Source organism: Eptesicus fuscus, chromosome 19 (assembly GCF_027574615.1).
Source record: "Eptesicus fuscus isolate TK198812 chromosome 19, DD_ASM_mEF_20220401, whole genome shotgun sequence".
Lineage (NCBI taxonomy): Eukaryota > Metazoa > Chordata > Mammalia > Chiroptera > Vespertilionidae > Eptesicus > Eptesicus fuscus.
Window position 1 is genome coordinate 40,129,865 of NC_072491.1, and position 21,130 is coordinate 40,150,994.

The 21,130-nt window shown below is 39.6% G+C and overlaps 1 protein-coding gene and 1 long non-coding RNA gene across 2 annotated transcripts in view; one reads left to right on the top strand and one right to left on the bottom strand.

The window, feature by feature from the left end:
• TRPA1 (transient receptor potential cation channel subfamily A member 1) overlaps positions 1-21,130 on the bottom strand; it is a 47,997-nt gene that overhangs the window by 7,515 nt on the left and 19,352 nt on the right. Inside the window, exons 8-22 of the mRNA XM_008150387.3 lie at positions 19,001-19,049; positions 17,592-17,691; positions 16,646-16,746; positions 15,467-15,636; positions 15,217-15,381; positions 12,078-12,195; positions 10,992-11,158; positions 9,143-9,236; positions 7,857-7,916; positions 7,250-7,342; positions 5,865-5,935; positions 5,159-5,321; positions 4,113-4,202; positions 2,663-2,832; positions 112-241 (exon numbers count right to left, since the gene is read on the bottom strand). Of these exons, the coding sequence (XP_008148609.2) occupies positions 112-241; positions 2,663-2,832; positions 4,113-4,202; positions 5,159-5,321; positions 5,865-5,935; positions 7,250-7,342; positions 7,857-7,916; positions 9,143-9,236; positions 10,992-11,158; positions 12,078-12,195; positions 15,217-15,381; positions 15,467-15,636; positions 16,646-16,746; positions 17,592-17,691; positions 19,001-19,049 (1,741 nt within the window). The remainder of the gene's footprint in view (positions 1-111; positions 242-2,662; positions 2,833-4,112; positions 4,203-5,158; positions 5,322-5,864; positions 5,936-7,249; positions 7,343-7,856; positions 7,917-9,142; positions 9,237-10,991; positions 11,159-12,077; positions 12,196-15,216; positions 15,382-15,466; positions 15,637-16,645; positions 16,747-17,591; positions 17,692-19,000; positions 19,050-21,130) is intronic.
• On the top strand, positions 10,401-15,295 carry LOC129147234 (uncharacterized). The gene is made up of 4 exons (XR_008554597.1): positions 10,401-10,451; positions 10,934-11,047; positions 11,421-11,458; positions 15,281-15,295. It is a non-coding gene; the product is annotated as an uncharacterized LOC129147234 (long non-coding RNA).

The following is a 21,130-nucleotide window of genomic DNA, read 5'->3' on the forward strand; positions in this document are numbered from 1 at the left end:
ATCCAAATATTGTTTTGTTATTATTGATTTTATACACCATTGAGACTTCAGTATAAATATATATTCCCAATATTTATAGCAACGAAATGAACCACAGGCAAGGCTCCTTACCTGTATATTCAAGAGGACATAAAAGCTGAGTCCAAAGGCCAAAAGGAGGAAGATAAACACGACTGTGGATCTTAACAAAGTCTTCATAATTACCTCCAACATAACGATGAAAATCCCACAGTTCTCAAATCTAGGAAAATTTGAAAAAATAAAATATTTATTCACTTTTTTTTTCAAATGGAATTCCCATTTGACCCAATAATCCCACTTCTAGGAATATATCCCAAGAAATCAGAAACACCAATCAGAAAGAATATATGCACCCCTATGTTCATAGCAGCACAATTCACCATAGCTAAGATTTGGAAACAGCCTAAGTGCCCATCAGCAGATGAGTAGATTAAAAAACTGTGGTACAGCTACACAATGGAATACTAAGCTGCTGTAAAAAGGAAGGAACTACTACTATTTGCAACAGCATGGATGGCTTAGAGAGCATTATGCTAAGTGAAATAAACCAGTTGGAGAAAGATAAATATCACATGATCTCATTCATTTGTGGAATATAATGAACAACATAAACTGATGAACAAAAATAGTCCAGAGACAGTGAAGCATCGAACAGACCGTCAAACCTCAGAGGGAAGGCAGGGGAGAATTGGGGGAGGGGGAGGGATCAACCAAAGGACTTGCATGCATGCATATAAGCATAACCAATGGACACAGACAGTAGGGGGGTGAGGGTATGTGCTGGGGGGAGGGGCAATTGGGGTATTACACAGACATATGTAATACCTTAATCAACAAAGAAAAAAATAAAAATAAACCTTGCAGGAAAAAAATACATTTACCACTTTTCTGGCCCAGTGTATTTCATTCAGGGTCAATATTTATCATGCATTAGGCACTAGTTTCCACAGATGAGGTAACTGAGGCCAGTTACTTTCCAAAATGAGACATGAGAATTCATGAAGAGTCAAGTCTTATTTTCAATCCGCTCACACTATCTGCCTTTTTTCTTTTCCCTTCTTGTTAATGTTTATCTTTCGTTGTTTTACCACTTGACCAAATTAGGAGAGAGAAATCATAGCTTCCCAGTATCCAAGGTGCTGCTACCAGTTGATGAGGGGCTGAGAGAGACGAGTTGTGTGGCGCCTTTGTGGGGGGTGATGAAATGAGCTCGTGCTCCTGGAGGTACCATTGCAGGCACATACCCACGCTTCACTCTCCCATCCTTGCAGCTCCCTACACTTTCCTGTGTCTCCCCAGCAACCTACCTTGTGAAATGTCTGGGTAGATAATGGGTGTCTTCTGATCACTAACTTGTACTTTCCCTTTGACAAGACACCCTGGTAAAAGGGGAGCCACAAGATTTTAAAGCTGAAAGGGACATCAGAGGACGTAGAAGCTCAGTTCCCAGAGACATCCAGGACCTCGCTCAGGTCACTAATAGTGACAAAGCCAAAAGAGTGGCACTGCCTGGACCTGTCTTGATGCCTCTTGCCTTCCAGGTCAGCGCTCTTCCCACCAGAGCCTGTCCTTCTGGGGGGAGGGGCTCAGCCCCACTGCACTGTGCTCAGGACAGCAATGCAGACCTATGCATTGGACCAACTTTGGTAAAATGCCAACATCTGACTTACCAGCTGAGATCTTGGGCAAGTTACTAACTCAGTGCCTCAGCTGCTGCTTTTATAGACTGTGAGCAATAATATTTACCTCTTGTTATTGTAAAGATTGTGTGAAATAACATTTTTAAAAATCCTCACCTGAGGACATGTTTAGAGAGAGACAGAGAGAAAGAGAGAGATAAACATTGATGTGAGAAGAAACATATGTGGGATCAAACCAGAAACCTAGGCATGTGCCCAGAAACCTAGGCATGTGCCCTGAATCAAACCAGCAACCTTTTGGTGTCCAGGACGATGCTGCAAAGAACTGAGCCACCTGGCCAGGGCTTAAATTACACATTTAACTCAACATTAGCAAGTGTGGGAGGTAGGGGAGCCTGCTTATTCTTTCTCCTCTAGAATTAAGAGTTTTGGGGTTGACATTTTTCCCTCCTATCACTATTACTCCCCATACCTAACACTTCCTTTTAATTGTTTTAATCTAAAGTAAGTAATTATCAAATAATACCAGGCAAAACAAGAATAGCCAATACTTTTATACCCATTTACTCCCACATTTAATCTAGATTTGACTAGACTGGTGGTTCTGGATTCAAGGTGATTTTTCTACCCAGAGAATAACTGGCAATTATCTAGAGAAATTTTTTATTGTCACACAGGTGGGGGAAGGTTACTACTGGTATCTAGGGGAGAGAGGCCAGGGATGTTACTAAACATCCTACAGTGTACAGGACAGAGCTCCACAACAAAAATTATCTGGTCCCAAATTCCAGTAGTACCAAGGTTGAGAGAAACCTGGTCTGCACTCTAAACTTCAAACCTCCCTCCCCTTTACCTTAATATAAAAGATATCTTCACAGTTTACAACATTGGAAAAGGAATAAGCCAGTTATATATTTATGGGACTTATAATAGCTCTTTTTTATATTAAACATGCCTAAAGGATGTTTAAAGGATATAGAAATCATTGAAGCCAGTTTTACCTCTGAAGATACATTAAGAAGTTCATCCAATAGAAGTAAATGGCAATTGCTCCACATTGCCACTGCACGTGAGCTGGTATTCCAATAAACAAGGGCGACACGAAAATGATGCTCGTTGTGTAGATAACCCATTCAGTTCCATTGCTCTGATCCAATAAGTAATTCCTTTTCTGGGGTTGAAAAGAATGAAGAATTACCCCATGTAGAGATCAAGACCTGACATCTTATGGATGGATATATATTTGTAATGATCACAAGAGTTTTTTGTTGTTGCAGCTGGGAATTAGGACCAAGGAGCCAGCTCCTGCCATCCTGGACTGAACTGCGCTCTGGGTTCGTATCATTGTTGGAGGTGGCCCAGCCTCTTCCATTGACCTGGCACCTCGGCAGCCTGATGCCTCTACAAGTTTCTGGGCTTTCCCCATAGAGTCCACTCCATCTTAAGGAAAACTCTGGGGGTGGAGGGACTGCAGGTTGGCTTCGTAATTCCTTTCTGCCTGTATATAGACGCGCATGTGGAATTCCCAGGATACACAGCAACTAATTCTGCTTCTAAGGAGGTTTGAGACCTGTGCTAAGACTAAATTACCATGCCGATTTGGTGTATTTTCTATTCTTAAAGGTGTCATGTAGAATAGGTCATTATCAATAAGAAAATGTGGAGACCAAATCTGTAGTTCTCATGTTTGAAAATGACAAGAGATATTACATAATATGCCCTAAATAATTTAGCATACAATAGAACAATACAGTCTAACTCTCAGAATTGTGACAATTTACTGAAACTATATACATATAAAAGTACTCGGAAATATATATATAAAACAAATGCAAAGCACCTTTATCATCATGCAAATACCCATGTGCTCATATTATGTAGTGAGGTACATTTCCATAGAAAATGAGGTATTGTGTAAAAGATATAAAACATAGAAAGTAACAAGCCCAAAAAGTATACCCCAAAAATGAATAAAAATAAAATTAAAATTTTATGCAATAAATAAAGTATTCTTTTTAGAAGAGGAATAAAAAAACAAAACACATTTGCAATGGAGTCTAGGCCCAAGTAAGTTCTTTATAAACAATTACATTCAAAATTATAAAATTCAAAATCTAACTTTTATGTCAGCAAAATATTAAGTCGCTATCAGAGAAAACACAGAAAAGTCATGTAGCCAGACAGACCCACATGGACTTGTCAGTCTGGACCAATTCGGCTTCAGGTGTGTCAACAGACACCGTGCAGGGCAGGGCATGTATCTAACACCCCGCAATTTCTACATCTGGAGAAGTTTATGCTTGGTATTACCATTCTATACATTTGTCCAGGTATGTGATTTTATTCTGACATTAAAATATTTATTCTGCATATTAAAATATTTACTAAATTAATTTGCATTCTGCATATTAAAATATTTCCAATTTTAGAGATACAAAATGTATTGTTTACCTGTTGGAAAATTTGGACCAGTTCTTTGCAATATCCAAATAAGCTTGATAAAAAAACTAAAATCATACAAACTTTTATAGAATATGAATCCTGAAATAAAAAATAATAATATAAGCACTTACAAGGGTATACATTAAAACAACACAAATTTCTTAATAATTTCCACTATTACATATTTATTTTGTTATCCTTTTGCTTCATTTCTATGTACTGTCCATATTTGCTTTAAACTGAAAATTACTGTGATGCCAATATAAAGAAGACACATACTCATTTTATAATGTCCTAAGACAGGTTCAGAAATTGCCAATGGAATTCCAAAGGAATATGAACCTATGCAAAAAAATTATTTTACTCTGGTAAAATGTACATAATATAAAATTTATCATTTCGAAAGTTTTACATTTCATCTGTACATCTACATTTTAAAATGTACACTTCTGTGGTATTAAGTACATTCAGTGTTACACACCATCATCACCATCTAGTTCCATAACTTTTTCATCACCCCAAATGGAAACCCTGTACCCACTAAGCATCACTCCCCTCTCCCCACAATCCCTGGCAGCCACAAATCTGCTTTCTTGGATACCAATTTTAAAGTTTTCTATTTCAGCATTCAAGCTAGCATCTCATACATGTCAATTCCTTTAAATTAATTTACAAACACATTTACTGACCCATTTATTTATATTCCTTCTCACTTCACAAAGGACTTTAGGAGAAACTGTTAGCATATATGAATCCTATAGGCTATCTATAATAATAAAAGCGTAATATGCTAATTAGACCGGACAACCTTCCAGATGAAGCCGGGACTGCGAGGGAAGCCCAGGTCCCAAGTGCCAGAGGGAAGCCAGTGCCGGCAGCCGGGGGAAGGAAGTCCTACTCTTGCATGAATTTCATGCATCAGGCCCCTAGTTTATAATAATAAAAGTCCTGGTATTTACAACTTCTAATGGGGCTAATATTCTTAAGGAAAAAACACACTTTTTAATAATCTTTTCTTTTAAAAGGTTGAAATATAAAAATAAATGGAAAAATACCTTGGTGTCTAATATTTCTAAACGATCACTAGTTTCATTGATGATTCCAGTTGAGTTGAAAGCCATACCTGGCTTTATATTGACAACAAGAAAGGTCATAGGCAGGAGACCAAGGCAATAAGATCCTAGGTTCATAATATGGGCTCTAAACCCATAAGCCAACCTACAAAAAAAAAAAAAAAAAGTAAACCGTAATTGAGGAATTGCAACAAAAATATTTCCTTAAGATACTGTGGAAAAAGTAGTTACGATCTCTCTCAGAAATGTATTTGGTAAATCCACTGAACTTTAGAACCAAGAAGACCTTCAAATTCATTTTTTAATTTTCAACAAAGGAATCACAACTTCCCAGTAAGCCATGAGTTACTTAAAAATCTCTCACCAAGTAATGGAAGAGCAGCGACATTATCCCATATCTACTGATTCCATGTTGGCTCTTCCCAGGAACACACCTCTCACTTCATTCATGTCCACTAAACTGCAGGGCCCAGGAATGCCTCTCATTGTCTTATATAGTGACTTCCCCCTACCCCAAAATATGTCATTTAATGTAAAAAATAAACATCATCATCATTTTAATACCAAAATATGCCTTCAACACATTTTTTTTTCAAACATGAAAATACCATTTAAACATAATTATTTAAAAGACTTTTAACAAAATTAATGGAGATAATATTAAAAAGAAATACTACCTAATACCCACCATTTCATAAGTAAATATTCTTTGCACACAGGATGGTTGAGAAGCTCTATGCGGTTATGGTGTACCATTGTCTGAGAAATAAGAAAAGAACCATAAAAATACAACCATATGAAGCAATCAAGAATAAACTAAGCTTCTTGTTTGCTGGTTTTATAAATGTATCTGATATTACAAAAGTAACAACTATTTGTTTTAGAAAATTTCAGACACCAAAGTTCTATCAAGAATATATTTAAAACACACACACACACACACACACACACACACACACACACACACAAGCTAGAGAGAACCATTTTATACAGGTGCAAGTATTTGATTCAGTTTGTCTATTTCAGTTTCTCACTAGTTGAAGAAATCAGCTTTTCAATCTTATACAAGTTACAACTGGAAAGGACATTTAAGATAAATAAGCAAAAGCTATACCCTTGGTCTTTCCTTGAAGAAACCCAGGCTTATCTTTCTGAAAGCATTTTAAGTAGTAAAGTACACATAACAGTGGTTAAATCAGCCTGTATTTTATAAGTTTTCATGAGTTATTGGAACTACTAATATCTATCTCAAAATTAATTTTTAATTGTTCAGTGAATTCATAGAGGAAGTGATGTTAGCAAGATGATGGAGGAGGAAGCCCCAGAGCCTCCTTCACCCGCTGAGACAGGAGCCAGCAATTTAAACAACACACGGACCAACAGTGAGTAGCCATGTCCTTTCACACCAGGAGCTCATCACGTATCTGTCACCTGCTTCCTGTGCAGTTACCTGAGTCTGAGACCCTGGTTTAGACTGAAGTAGATCAGCCTCAAGGCTTTTATTGCCTCATCTGCTAGAAATGTGCAAGAACTCTTTGGACTAAGAACTGGTTTAGAACAAGTCTCTCGGGAAATTTGGGTCCACACTGAGCATTTAGGTCTTGCTCTCTGATTGCATTTACTCTTCCAGAAGGATCTAAGAGTTTCTGAAAGTCGGAGTTTACCATGGGGCCAGTGGTCAGCTGAACTTGGAAGCTATGACTGTTAAATGTTAAGCCCCACAATTTCCTCTGATTTACACTGGAGCAAACTCATAAATATGTGTGTCTGTATGTAGGTGGACAGCCCATGTTGTCCCTGGTGTACTGGATTCTGGGTTGGGACAGGTTTAACATGACCATGAGGATGAAAGTGATCAAGAGTGTGGAACTTTAAGGAGACCAAATTATAGCAATTGTGAAAAGTTATTGCTTTTTTTTTTTTTTTAACTAAAAATAAAGGTTGGGCCCACATGACAGACATACATAAAACTATAAATCTGGAATTCTCTCCAGGTCCCTTCCTGAACTAGAGTACCAAAACATTGCAGAGCCCATGTAGAAATTACCTGGATAATGAAAACACTGGACTTACATTGATGGTTGTGAGAGGCTCATATGTAACATCCTGTGCATTTTTCTTCGTGAATTCTAACGGACATTGAAGATATCTGAAGTTATACTCGATCTGTAGGAGATATAATTTTTAAAACTTTTAGTCTAGTATAGACCCACAACTGTTCTTGACAAATCACAAGCCTACAATTCTGCTGAAAATTAAGTGATTCAAATAAAAGTTGAGTTACTTCATCTGGACGAAAGTAAATTAATTTACTGCATATTACTTTCAAAAATACATATCCTAGGAAGCTGTTATTTGATTGATTTTCAACACATAGTCATTGATTTTTAACTCATAGTCATAGTCACTTACATCCTTTAGAATTGAATTCTTCAGGCAATACTGTACAAGAAAATAAAGACTAGAAGTAACTCTAAATAATGCTATTAAAAACAATTAAAATATTAGGGGGAAACTGAGGGCCTAAGAGGTAAATCATTTCATAAGTAGGTAATAGAGTAACCTGACAAATGAAGATAATAATTACCACCTTTTGAAATTGGGGAACTCTACTAATACTTTTAATATTCTTTAAAGAATTATAATAAAATAAACTTCAAATTGTTATGGTAAAACTTACATGGTAGTCTCGGCAGGACTTGTCTTCCGTGGAGGGCATCATGCAGCAATCTAAAAGCACCTTTGGGAGGAAAAGTGGCTAAGATATTGGACAGGAGAGTAGACAGGAGACAGGATTTGATCCCATTTCTAAAACAATACCTGAGACATCCCTTCCCTTCTTTTGCTTCTTGCACCTTCAAGATAAACTATAACCCATGTCATTCAGGAACAAAGTTTAAAAAATAAAATATTATATTAACCACTGCACAACTCAGAAATAAAAGTGATTCAGTAAAATACCATCCACTTTGAGAAGCAAAGGACATTTACTAAAATGAAAGAAATCCTTCACTGGTTTTGCCTAAGATTTGGCATCTTTCTGGGCTTCTAGAGAATATGTAGATACTTAAGGATTCCTTTGCCCAGTGCCTTGTAGAGATCATTTCTTGTCCCTAATCAGCTTCCAGCGGAGCCCTGGGGTCTTTCTTTGGCCGAGGTCCCATCTGCACTGCTGGAGCCTGATACTGTGTTTGCTTCTGCACCTCCCTTGCTAAGCACTGGACTGACACGGTCTTCTTCTAGAGCAGCATGGCCAGGGCAGGGGCGATAATGTTACAAGGAGAAATACTGCAGGCCCTCCAGATGCTTCTTTTTTACTCTTCACAGTTTGGATAGAGGTATATACTAGTATAGCGAAATAGAACTCTACTACCAGGGAAGCAATTGCACAAGGACAATACATGGCAACTAACACCGGGCATTAGAACTGAATATACAAAAGGAGGAGGCGGGAGTGAGAGGCGGGAGGGTGCTTGCCCCACCCAAAGGAGCAGCTGCTACACTGGCCCAGCAATTCCTGCCTTGTGTGCAGGGCAGACCAGTCACCAGATCTTCTGATTTTTACAGGAAGCCAGATATCTAGATCTTTAAGGGGGGGCCTCCTAGTTTTAAATGTTAGCCACTAATGCAAATTTGAAACAGTAACATGCATTCCATTAAAAGCATCTAGAGGATTTGTTCAGCCAGCAATCGCCGTTAGTAATCTCTGCTCTAAACTTGGATTATTTGAATAAAAAAATCTATTGCCCATATATTCTGTATTCCACATAACAACTAATGGGATTCTTTAATTCAAGTAGGTCTTTCCTAAATATTTGTTGGCTAACTTCCCTTATGCACTATGGGAAACTAGAAACTTTTTTAAAGATGGAAATTGCTACTATTTAGGTTGTGATTACAACAGTAAATCCTCACATTATATTATATGCCAAGCATATACCCAGGAGTTTAGTTTGGAGAGCTTACTTTCATGCATTCGGGGAGGTATTCTACCATTTCCATGACTGGACATTTGTTGCTTGGAGAATTATGACTAAAAACCCTAAGACATTCTTCCCATCTGTAAAACAAAATAATAAAAAACACGTCTTAATTCTTTTGTTCGGCACAACCACAAAGCTACCAATTGATACTCAAGCCTGTATCTTTATGAGAAACCTGAATTGATTCCAATGGAACCAATATTTGAACCAAGTTGAATCCATGAATAGGGTCCTTGTCCATGAATGGGAATTAGAAATGTGGGCAAATTCCAGGATGGTTGTTATCATCGCTTTTCTCTTTCTCTAAATGCCTTCTAGAGAAGGTAGGCTTTTGCCTTCTCTTCCTCCTGAGATCATAAGCTGGTCATGTTGGGTAGAGACATTCACACTTTCACATACATGGGATAGCAACAAGTACTGGGCACAGGATATTTAGCATCTAATCCATTTATTCATCATGTATTGAATTAAACTACAAAGTAACATGGGCCAAGGATATTAACAAGCACGGGCCCTGCCAGAACACTGCAGAGTCTGCCCCTTTCTTCATTTCCATCCAGTTAGACGGGATAAGATATTTACGATACCAAAAAGGAAATAGATCTACAACAGGAAGTAAAGAAGAGCCCATAAGTTACCTCCCAGAGCCAATCTATGTCATAGGAGACTAGTTCTAAAAACTACTCAGACAGATGTTCTGTTAACCCTATCAGCAACTCCATCTAGACTCTAGATTCTAGAGCATCCGCACCATCAGTAGAAAACCTCAAGTTGCACACTTGCATTGATGGGTGCTTCAGAAGAATGATCAGCCAGGGGTCTTGAGGATGTCCCATGCTCACGAACACAGGCCTTATCTGCCTGGAACGGGAGATGGTCCACCTCTGTGTCCACTACTGGGTGACACTGGCCCTTGTGATTATAGAGAAAAACTTCGTCAGCAGAAGTGGGACAACCACTCTCCAACTTCATCATAAAAACTCCTGGGAATCTGGTTCAAAAACCCGCCGCCACAAAAGACCATGAGTTAAGGGAGATTCATTTGATGGCACTCGTCACAGCAACTTGAAGACTATTTTCACCAACATCCAGTTTTGGGGGTTCTGTTGGCAGGAGAGTGCCGGGGAAGTTCAGATAGGGCAGGGCAGAGCCTACTTGACAGTGACCATGGTGCCAGACACTATAATGCCTGAACCCCCAAGTCTCCCAAGACAGCCACGAAGGCAGGCCAAGCTCCAGAGAGGTCAAACAAAATGCCTGCTGTCACCCAAAGAGTTCATTAAACGTTTTCTGTACGTGGCCGATGTTCTCAGTGGTTAAAGCAGAGGGTCTGCAGGGTATATAAGGCCCACAAAATCATTTGGTGTGGCCCTGCCAAGATGTTAGCAGCAAGTTAATTAAATGATGGATAATTTTGTATGGCCTGAGAATGATATGATAAACATCTAAATGACCATTAGCAGAAAAAAGGTTCCCCACCCCTGGGTTAGAGCGTTAGCCTGAGCACCAAAGAGTCATGGGTTTGATTTCTGATCAAGGGCACGTACCCGGATTGCAGGTTTGATACCCGGCCGGGTCAGGGCTCTCATGCGGGAGGCAACCAATCAATGAATCTCTCTCACATCTATGTTTCTTTCTCTCTTCTCCCCCTCCCTCCCTCCCTTCCACTCTCTCTAAAAATCAATGGAAAAATATCCTCAGGTAAGGATTAACAACAATAACAAAAAAATGTTGATTAACAGCTGAAACTTATTCTCTTTCTGTTTCCTCTCAGGCTGTGAACTATCCCTCATGCCGGGGACACTCAGGCCATGGACAGGAAGACAGCACACCTTCTGTTCCTGATGGTCATAAGAACCACCTCCTTCCTCTTGTTGTGAATGGCCAGGTGCAGAAAGGAGGCCTGCTGCCGGTTCAGGAGGATGTCCGCGTCGTAGCTCAGGAGGAGGGCGGCAGCCTTGGCGTGGCCTTCCCTTGCAGCCAAGTGCAGCGCTGTGTTCTTTTAGAGGAAATAGAACGGAAATGCAGTGACAATGGCTCACCGTCCCTTGGCTATTTTACTGCCATGTTTCATTGTTGAGCTGCTTAAAAGAAATTAGTAACAAACCATTCAATACCAAAAATACATACAATTTAAAACTGGTGTTCAGAATCAAGCCTCAAAATAACGAGTTTATAGTTCAAGCATGGCGCGTGTGTGGGGAGAAGGGGGTGTGTGTGTACGTGAATCTCAAGTGGTTGTTTTGCCTTGTTTTTTGCAGTGGAATAACTCCAGGAGGATCGAGGACAAGCTATTGGGGTAAGGATGCTGCAATGAACACAGAAGAAAATACTTCTGAGAGATTTATCATTTCGTAGAGCAGCGGTTCCCAGATTTTGGGCTTTCACAGGCTTGTACATTTTTTTTTTTTAAGTCAGAGCTTCTATAAGAGTACTAATCTTTTGTTTTGCCACATAAAGACATTTTTAGAAAGCAATGACAATTTTCTATCATTTCATGAGAGAATTTAGATCCAATACTTGCCCCCACAAAAAGGAGGAAGAACATCATAGTAGAATAAAGTATAGTCCTTCAAATCAAATGCCCTTAGTTTTATGAAGACTTACCCCTCCCCTCGCCTCTTCATTTTTCTCAGTTCATCAGAGTGGTGGAAATTTTATCATCAGCCCACACAGACCCTTGAGCCAGTTTCTGCGAGACTGAAGAGGTGTCCTCCACACGCACCCACCCCTTAGCATTCTCCATATTCTGTTCCCCTTTCACACGTTCCTCTCTAAGGGTCAGCATAGTAAGAGCCCAATAAAAGGCTATGAACAGGGCAAGGAAAGGAAGAGGGTGGCTAAGAAGACTTCCTTACCATTTTTGAAGTTTCTTATATGCCAAGATTTTGGGTAGGTATGAAGAACACAGTACGTACCCCATCTTCGTCAACCTGATCGGTTGTGCACCTCAAATTAGTGTCAAGAATGACCTTCATGGTCTGGGTGTACCCGCCCAAGGAAGCGTGATGCAAAGCAGTCCAGCCACTGTGGTCACTGTTTAAAGAGATAAGAAAAGATGTGTGCCTTCCCCTTACAGCTGAAATGTGGGACGGCATGCCACCCATTTGAAAGGTAGGTCTTATCACAAAAAAAGCAATCTAAGTTCTAGAAACTAAGTATTTATTACATATTTATAACAAATGAGCTCATTTCAAGCCTAATGAATGGTATTAAATGATCTACCTGTAATGTGATTCAAACATATTTTTTTTAATTTAGCATATTAAAGTATATAAACAGCCCTAACCGGTTGGGCTCAGTGGATAGAGCATCAGCCTGTGGACTCAAGGGTCCTGGGTTCGATTCCGGTCAAGGGCATGTACCTTGGTTGCGGGCACATCCCCGTTAGGGGGTGTGCAGGAGGCAGCTGGTCGATGTTTCTCTCTCATCGATGTTTCTAACTCTCTATCCCTCTCCCTTCCTCTCTGTAAAAAATCAATAAAATATATTGAAGGGAGAGGGACAGAGAGCCAGAAACGTCGATAGAGAGAAACATCGACCAGCTGCCTCCCGCACACCCCCTACCGGGGATGTGCCCGCAAACAAGGTACATGCCCTTGACCGGAATCAAACCCGGGACCCTTCAGTCCGCAGACCGACGCTCTATCCACTGAGCCAAACCAGTTTTGGCTATATTTCTTAAAAGTATATAAACATAATATCAGAAACTTTGGGCGGGTGAAACTAGAGTTAGTATGTCTGTATCATATGTATTTATCCCAAGGCTGTAATGTACTTACACACATGATTTTATTTCTTGTTTCTTCTTTCATTGAGCATTATATAAAAAATCTCCATGATGGTGGTATGAGTCTCCATGACCACTACTTATTACTACTACTAACGATAATAATATCATCATCTTATAATACATGACTATAAGATACTTAACTTAGTGCCACTTAGTTTACTAAGCGTTCTGGTTCAAAGGGATCTTTCCTCTGTGCTCTTAAAGATGCTTACTTAATCCCTTTGTTGTTTTTTATGTGTGTGTGTGTGTTTTAAATTTATTTTTATTGATTACAGAGAGAGGGATAGAGAGGGAGAGAGAGAGATAGACACATCAATGATGAGAGAGAATCATGGATTGGCTGCCTCCTGCATGCCCCCCCACCACACACACACACACACTGGGGATCGAGCCCACAACCCAGGCATGTGCCCTGACCAGGAATTGCACCATGACCTCCTGGTTCATAGGTTGACGCTCAACCACTGAGACACGCTGGCTGGGCCTTACATAATCCCTTTGGAAAATGTTTGTCTTTTCTCACAGAAATTTAGTATTAAGTACAATGAAGGCTTGACATTTTTCCAAATTATATATAGAAAAAAATGTGAGATCCTATACAATTTAATTTCAATTCCAGTGAGCAACTGTGTGAGGGTGCAAGAGCCACTTCGCTATTTCAGTGATGATGTAATTAAGTAACCAGTCTCTGGCCGGGCCCACTGGGGTCCCCTCTGCAGGTTGCTGCCTGGTGTTCCCATGGAAGCAGGAAGGAACTGAGCAGAGCATGCAGTTCCCAGCTGCATCATGACGTTGCTGGGATTGAGAGTCTGATAAAGAAATAGAGTTTTGAACATTAGCTTAATGAGCTCTTTTGCTCATTCACCTGGGTGACATTAGCAGCTAGCTCATCATATGTCTATAAAACTTTTCTGGGTTTTTTTCCCCTTTACAAAGATTTCATTTAATTATGCTACTCTTATGATGCATAATTATTTTAATTTGGTTTTGCTCCTTGTGTGAGAGTTAAGTATAATGAAATTCAGAGGTATTTTATATCTCACTAGAGGCCCAGTGCACGAAATTCATGCACGGGGGTGTGTGTCCCTCAGCCCAGCCTGCACCCTCTCCAATCTGGGACTCCTCGAGGGATGTCCGACTGCCCATTTAGTCGGACATCCCTCTCACAATCCAGGACTGCTGGCTCCCAATTGCTCGCCTGCCTGCCTTCCTGATTGCCACTAACCACTTCTGCCTGCCAGCCTGATCACCCACTAACCACTCCCCTGCCATCCTGATTGATGCCTCACTGTTCCCCTGCCAGCATGATTGCCCCTAACTGCCCTTCCCGCAGGCCTGGTCACCCCAAACTGCCCTCCCCTGCAGGCCTGGTCACCCCAAACTGCCCTCCCCTGCAGGCCTGGTCACCCCTAACTGCCCTCCCCTGCAGGCCTGGTCACCCCTAATTGCCCTCCCCTGCAGGCCTAGTCACCCCTAATTGCCCTCCCCTGCAGGCCTGGGTCTCTCCCAACTGCCCTTCCCTGCAGGCCCAGTCGCCCCCCAACTTCCCTCCTCTGCCAGCCTGGTTACCCCTAACTACCCTCCCATGAAGGCTTGATAGCCCCCAACTGCCCTCCCTTGCAGACCTGGTCCCTCCCAACTGTCCTCCCCTGCTGGCCTGATTGGCCCCAACTGCCCTCCCTTGCAGGCCTGATCCCTTCCAACTGCCCTCCCCTGCTGACCATCTTGTGGCGGCCATCTTGTGTCCACATGAGGGCAGCCATCTTTGACCGCATGGGGGCAGCCATCTTGTGTTGGAGTGATGGTCAATTTGCATGTTACTCTTTTATTAGATAGGCTGTTGTGGTTTAAAAGGCACTTTTTATGCATACCATTCATCAGATGGAATGAAAAGTATGGGGTGTGCATACATGTACACACACAGTTTTGTACCTGCATTAAAAGATGGTAGTATGATAATGAAGTAAAATATGAGGAACTGTATTAAAAAGCTCCTGGGAGCTACTCTGCACAAAGCCATTTATTCTGTGACCCTGAACTTCAACTCTGTAAATCTCAGTATCTTGATTAATCAGTTGGCAATACCATTGACTTCTCTTTCAATATTTCAGAGGTTGCATAGTTTCAAGGAGTAAATTAGATAAAAGTTCATAGGGAGATAGAAAGTTAGGTACCATAATTAAAAATAAAACAGAAAAACAGCCTGGAAATGGCTAACTAGTTTAAAAGAATACTATGTAAATAGTCTAATCATATATCCTCACCTGAGAAATAAGGCACCTTTTTTCAGAAGAAGTTGGACAACTTTATCATGCCCATTTTTTGCAGCCAGGTGGAGAGGAGTCATTCCATGAAGGTCACCTTCATTCAGAAGCCTTGTATCGCTCATGTCTCGCAGGAGCCTCTGACAGGTATTGATGCGCCCATAACTTGAAAAAATTAGGTTTCATATGTTCAAAGTAAATATCACACAGAAAGATGACAGGCTCATATGTCACATCAGCTGACCCTTACCTGGCTGCAAAATGTAGGGGTGATTGTTTATCTTTGCTTTTGGAATTAAGGGACACATTAAAGCCAAGTAGGTTATTTACAGAGACAGGGACCCCCTGTCTACATGCGTAATGTAGAGGAGTACACCCATCGTTGTCTTCATCCATTACCAGCTCTTTAATGTGTTGCATCTATGGGAAAAAATTAATATTTTAAACATAACTCTGCTATCATGCTAATTATAGTGTTTTTCAAACTATACTATAGCATAGTATTTTCCAACAAGGGTAAATATGTATCCCTTGAGGACAAAAAATATTAATAACCTGAAGGGTGACTGAGTAAGATAAAAGTGGGTGACGGTGCATGCTCTCTCCCTACAGTGCACATTACTGTGATGTGCAAAGGCCCTGGAAATCCTGAGAGTGAGAAATGTACTTAACATTTTTAACCTAACATTTTCCAAACATGTAAGACCACGGACCATCCTCCACACCCTCCTTTGCCTCTCCCTCCCCCACAAATAACAATTTAAGAACTTAATATTATAGTGCTCTTTTAGGAGAAAGGGATGAAATATTAAAATAAGGTTTACTTTATCTTTTGTTATGGATGTTAAATTTAAAATGGATGCCCAATGAGCAACTTAAACCAATCAATAACAAACATTTTTATTTAGAATATTCAAATACGTACATTTTTATTCTTCATTAAAGATATTGGCAATGCTGAAAAATATAATGTACTTCAAATACACCTAATAGTCACTCAGCAAATATTAGTCAGTGAATATAAATGTGGAGATAATGTTTTCAACATGTCAACAAGTCAAGTATGATGAGCAATTTTTCTTAATTGATGATAGCATACTGCTAACCCACACACGAACTTGGCCTTTTTTGATACCCAATTCATAATGGTCAAAGAGTGAAGAAAAGCTTACTCAATATAGATAGATGGGGATATATAGGAACCCTCTGTAACTTCGAAAATTCAGTCCCAGTGTAATTTATTATCATCATCATAATCATCACCACTATGTTGTAAATAAATATTTGAATACAGAATTTTTATTTTAAAGTAATTTTTAAATTCCAGAATCAGCCTTCATAATAATAAAAATCATCATAAGCAAAATCACTTTACTCTCTGCTGAACCCAACTCAATTTCTGGGAATCCATACATAAAAGATATATTACCTGCATAAACTCAGGTTGCAAATTTCTTAATCCATAAGGTTGCTGTACAGTCAAATGCAAGAAATTACGTCCAAGATTATCTTTTATGTCTACTTGGGCACCTGAAAAAGTACAATATAAATATTACTTCTGTTCATTGATTTAAATCATGGCCTATGGTGGAGTTTTAATTTAAGAAAACAAAAAAAAAAATTTTATTTAAATCTCTTCCAACCTTTAACTTAAACTAAATATAGTTAAAAATGGGTTTACCTGACTGTGTGTACTGTGTGTAAAGGGGGAGAGAATATATGATTTATTATATTAATTAATATATGAGGTCTTATCTTTGAAAGCATAAACTATAAAGATGAAGAGATTAGAGATCAAGAAAGGTCAGGGGAAGATACCTCTGTTCTTTGTTATCATCACATCAGGTTAGTAACTAAAATGGGAACAGTTGCCGAAACCGGTTTGGCTCAGTGGATAGAGTGTTGACCTGTGGACTGAAGGGTCCCAGGTTCGATTCTGGTCAAGGGCATGTACCTTGGTTGCGGGCACATCCCCAGTAGGGGGTGTGCAGGAGGCAGCTGATCGATGTTTCTGACTCTCTATCCCTCTCCCTTCCTCTCTGTAAAAAAATCAATGAAATATATTTAATAAATAAATAATAAAATGGGAACAGTTACAGTACTTCTACTGCATAAAATTTAACCATTGAGAGAATATAGATAAAATGCTCAGCAAAATTCCTGGGACATGATAATTGCTGTATAACTATTATCTATGAGTGTTCTGAAATTATCTTTTTAAGTATTGATCCCTGACTGCACTGAATATTATTCTAGACATGGGAAATATTCTATTTATCTTGTATTCAAGCATCTGGCCCGATGCCTGGCCCACACTAAACATTCAACCAAAATGAGTGGCATTTCTAAAGGTTTGGCCTGGTCCCTCGTGGTACCTTTAGAGAGGAGCAGATTTACAATATTCCAAGATGCCGAAGCCGTCGCTAGTAACAGGGGAGAGCGTCCTTCAGAATCAGTGCTATTAATATCTGCTCCCTAAAATAAGATAAGTCATTCAACAAAAAGCTTATGCACAGATAAGTCAGCTTACATTACAACCTGTAAGTAATATTCATTCATCAGGTTAGAGTGCCCACAATATGGCCAGCACTCAAGCATATACCTGACTACAAAACTGTTTGAAATTTTTCTATAATTCATATGTTGTAACATCAGAAATCAAAGCATTTTTTTATCATTTCAGCAACAAAAATTACCCTCACATGTTAATCTATTAACTGATATCTGTGTTAGATCTATGTTAATACCTACACCGCAAAAATAAAATCCTTTTACCTTTAGCAATAGTGGAGTTCTCACTTTAAGATTTTTAAATGTCTGTAACAAAAACAATCTTCCACATTTATTGCATACATGATTTAAAAACATAAGAAAGTGTTCACTTTTTTAAAAGTCTCCTTCATCTGAAATAGATGTAACTATCACCATATCTAGAGTTGCTATTGACAACAAATACATGTTAAATACTACAAAGGAAACTATATTCGTTGCTGATATGGTAGGACTTAAATAAATACATCATATATTCATCTGTTAAAATTTAACCCACAGTTAATTCCCCAGTTTTTCATTACCTGAAAGGCCGCCCTGAGGCAGCTGGGGTGGAAGCTTACGGCGAGTGGTGAAGTGGCCAGTGCTGCCACCCCCGCCCCTCCAAAGCCTCCCAACCTGAAGAAGGGTCAGCAGAGTGGCCAAGCCAGGCACTCAGGAGCTTTTCTTGCCCTGGAGCCACCCACTCCCCACACTAAACACACTGACACTGGCATCAGAATACCCTTGGGTTCTTCTAACTTAACTAGTGGCCTGGTGCATGAAATTCGTGCATGGTGGGGTGGGGGGGGGGGTTGTCCCTCAGCCCGGCCTGCACCCTCTCCAATCTGGGACCCCTCGAAGGATGTCCTACTGCCGGTTTACAGGGATTGGGCCTAAACCGGCAGTAGGACATCCCTCTCACAATCCAGGACTGCTGGCTCCTAATTGGTCACCTGCCTGCCTGATTGCCCCTAACCACTCTGCCTGCTGGTCTGCTCAGCTCCAACTGCCCCCCGCCGCTGGCCTGGCATCAGAATACTCTTGGGTTCTTCTAACTTAATGGTAGTGACATTTGGCTGTTATGTATTCATGAGTAATACACTCTTATCTGCACATGTGTCAATCATCTTTTTGTAAAGTTTTTTGCTGATAGGCAAGAAATTACAATTTGGTTTATTTTTTTAAATTCATACTATGTAATTATATGATTTTCAACTATAAATAGTAATACAAACACCAACTGAGTACTTACCACTGAAATTAAGTACTCTGCTAGTTCATGGTGATCAAATAATGAGGCCCTGCAAAAGGAGAATTATAAGCATATCCCACTACCATCGATACAAAATAAAGCTACTATATTCAGAAAGCCATTGTAAATGATCATAAATGCTAGAAAATTTAAGAAACTTCCAAAATCTATAATTGGTTCTGATTAGGATACTATTTTCAATGTAATAGCAATAGAGCAACATCAAATACATCACAAGATTTTCTTCCTCATCTTTTCATAAACCTGTGTTCTCCATGTAAAATCATCATGAAGGTGTTCTGAAGTGAGTGGTGACATCTGTCCTAAGAGCTTAAAGTAAAAGAACTGGTTGTTACCACTGTTGACCCTGGAGAATAACAAGAGTTCATGCACCTAAAATTCATCTGCAGGATTCAAAATGCCCCCTCTTCGGCAAAAGTTAACAAGGCAGGGTTAGCTATCCTGAGGTTTTATGAAGCCAAAATAATTACAGCAAGAATTGAAATCATTTTGGTATTGTAAGGATAATATTAATAAAGCAAATAAAAGTTTTCAATCTATATCAAAGCACCATAACAAATGTTAATGACTTAAAACTTTGTTTCCTATGACAAAGCTTATTTCCTTGTTCCTGTTCAAGATTACCTTAGCAATACTTAGTCTGTTGTATATAAGTCTCAGAATCCCTTTGCTAATTTTAACCCAAAATTTACAAGAGGTTGTATTATATCTTAATTATATTAAATGTATTTAGTAATTTTAATAAGTAATTAATGACATCAAGGCCCTATTTTGTTTTTTTGTTTGTTTGTTTGTTTGTTTTTTAATATATCTTATTGATTTTTTACAGAGAGGAAGAGAGAGGGATAGAGAGTTAGAAACATCGATGATAGAGAAACATTGATCAGCTGCCTCCTGCACACCCCCCACTGGGGATGTGCCCGCAACCAAGGCACATGCCCCTGACCGGAATCGAACCTGGGACCCTTCAGTCCGCAGGCCGATGCTCTATCCACTGAGCCAAACCGGTTCCGGCAAGGCCCTATTTTGTTTGTTCTTCTGTCTCCCCAGTCCACAGCATTGCTATTCCAAGTGTGGGCTGCAGACCAGCAATATTGGGTGCACCCAAGAGTCCATTAGAAACAAAAATTCTCACTAGATGGATGCTTAGGCTTTGAGAGGTCAAATGACTTGCCAAAGGTTACATAGCCAGGTGGGCTGGAACCCCATTCCCCTGACTCCAAAGCTTACTGTTTCGGCCAGAACAAGGCACCTGCCTTTGCACCATAGAAGTAATAAAATGCTAAAAAATTTTAAGAGCCTTTCAAAATCTATAATTGATTCTGATTAGGGCATTTTCTGTTATTTTAACCTATTTATTTTGACATAACTGATTATTCCTTTAAATTTCTGAAAATCTTAAGTAACATTATTTTCAGATTACCATATAATTTCTATTTCCTTGGAAGTAGTCTTTTGTTGTCTTTTATAAGTTTTATTTTATGCTGGGGAATTTTAGTTAACAAACTCATCCTAAGTGAGAGTTCCTTTCTATCCAGACTGACCCCACTGTGCCTGGTGGTTTTGCTAATGTACATTAATCCCCCTGCCCAGTTTAGAACCAAATCTTATTTTGGTAGGTAAAGTTTCTATTTCCCTGAGATGTACTGTAGATTTACAATATGTATATCTCAGTTCTCTTCTGCCATTCCAGGCTTCCAGCATGCTCACACTTTGTGTGTGTGTGTGTGTGTGTGTGTGTGTGTGTGTGTGTGTGTGTGTATGAGAGAGAGAGAGGGGCAGAGAGAGACACAGAGACAGACAAGGCTCATCTCAACCACCTCTTGCACTTACTAGGAAGCATGAAGTCCTTGTCTTCCTGAAGGAATTGAACTCTCAGCCTACATGCCTGTTCCCTGTCCTAGCATCTAGTACTCCTATAGCTTTAGATGCATTTCTCTGATGTGTATTTCTGTTAAACTCTACAGAAATATTTATCTTGTTTGGAGCTTGGCTATCATTTCCTAAAATGATGTTTTGAAAATTTTATCATTTTGGGGGTGGGAGGAAAGGGGAACAGGGAGGAAAAATGGAACACCTATATGTATCTGCTCCATTATTTTCACTAAA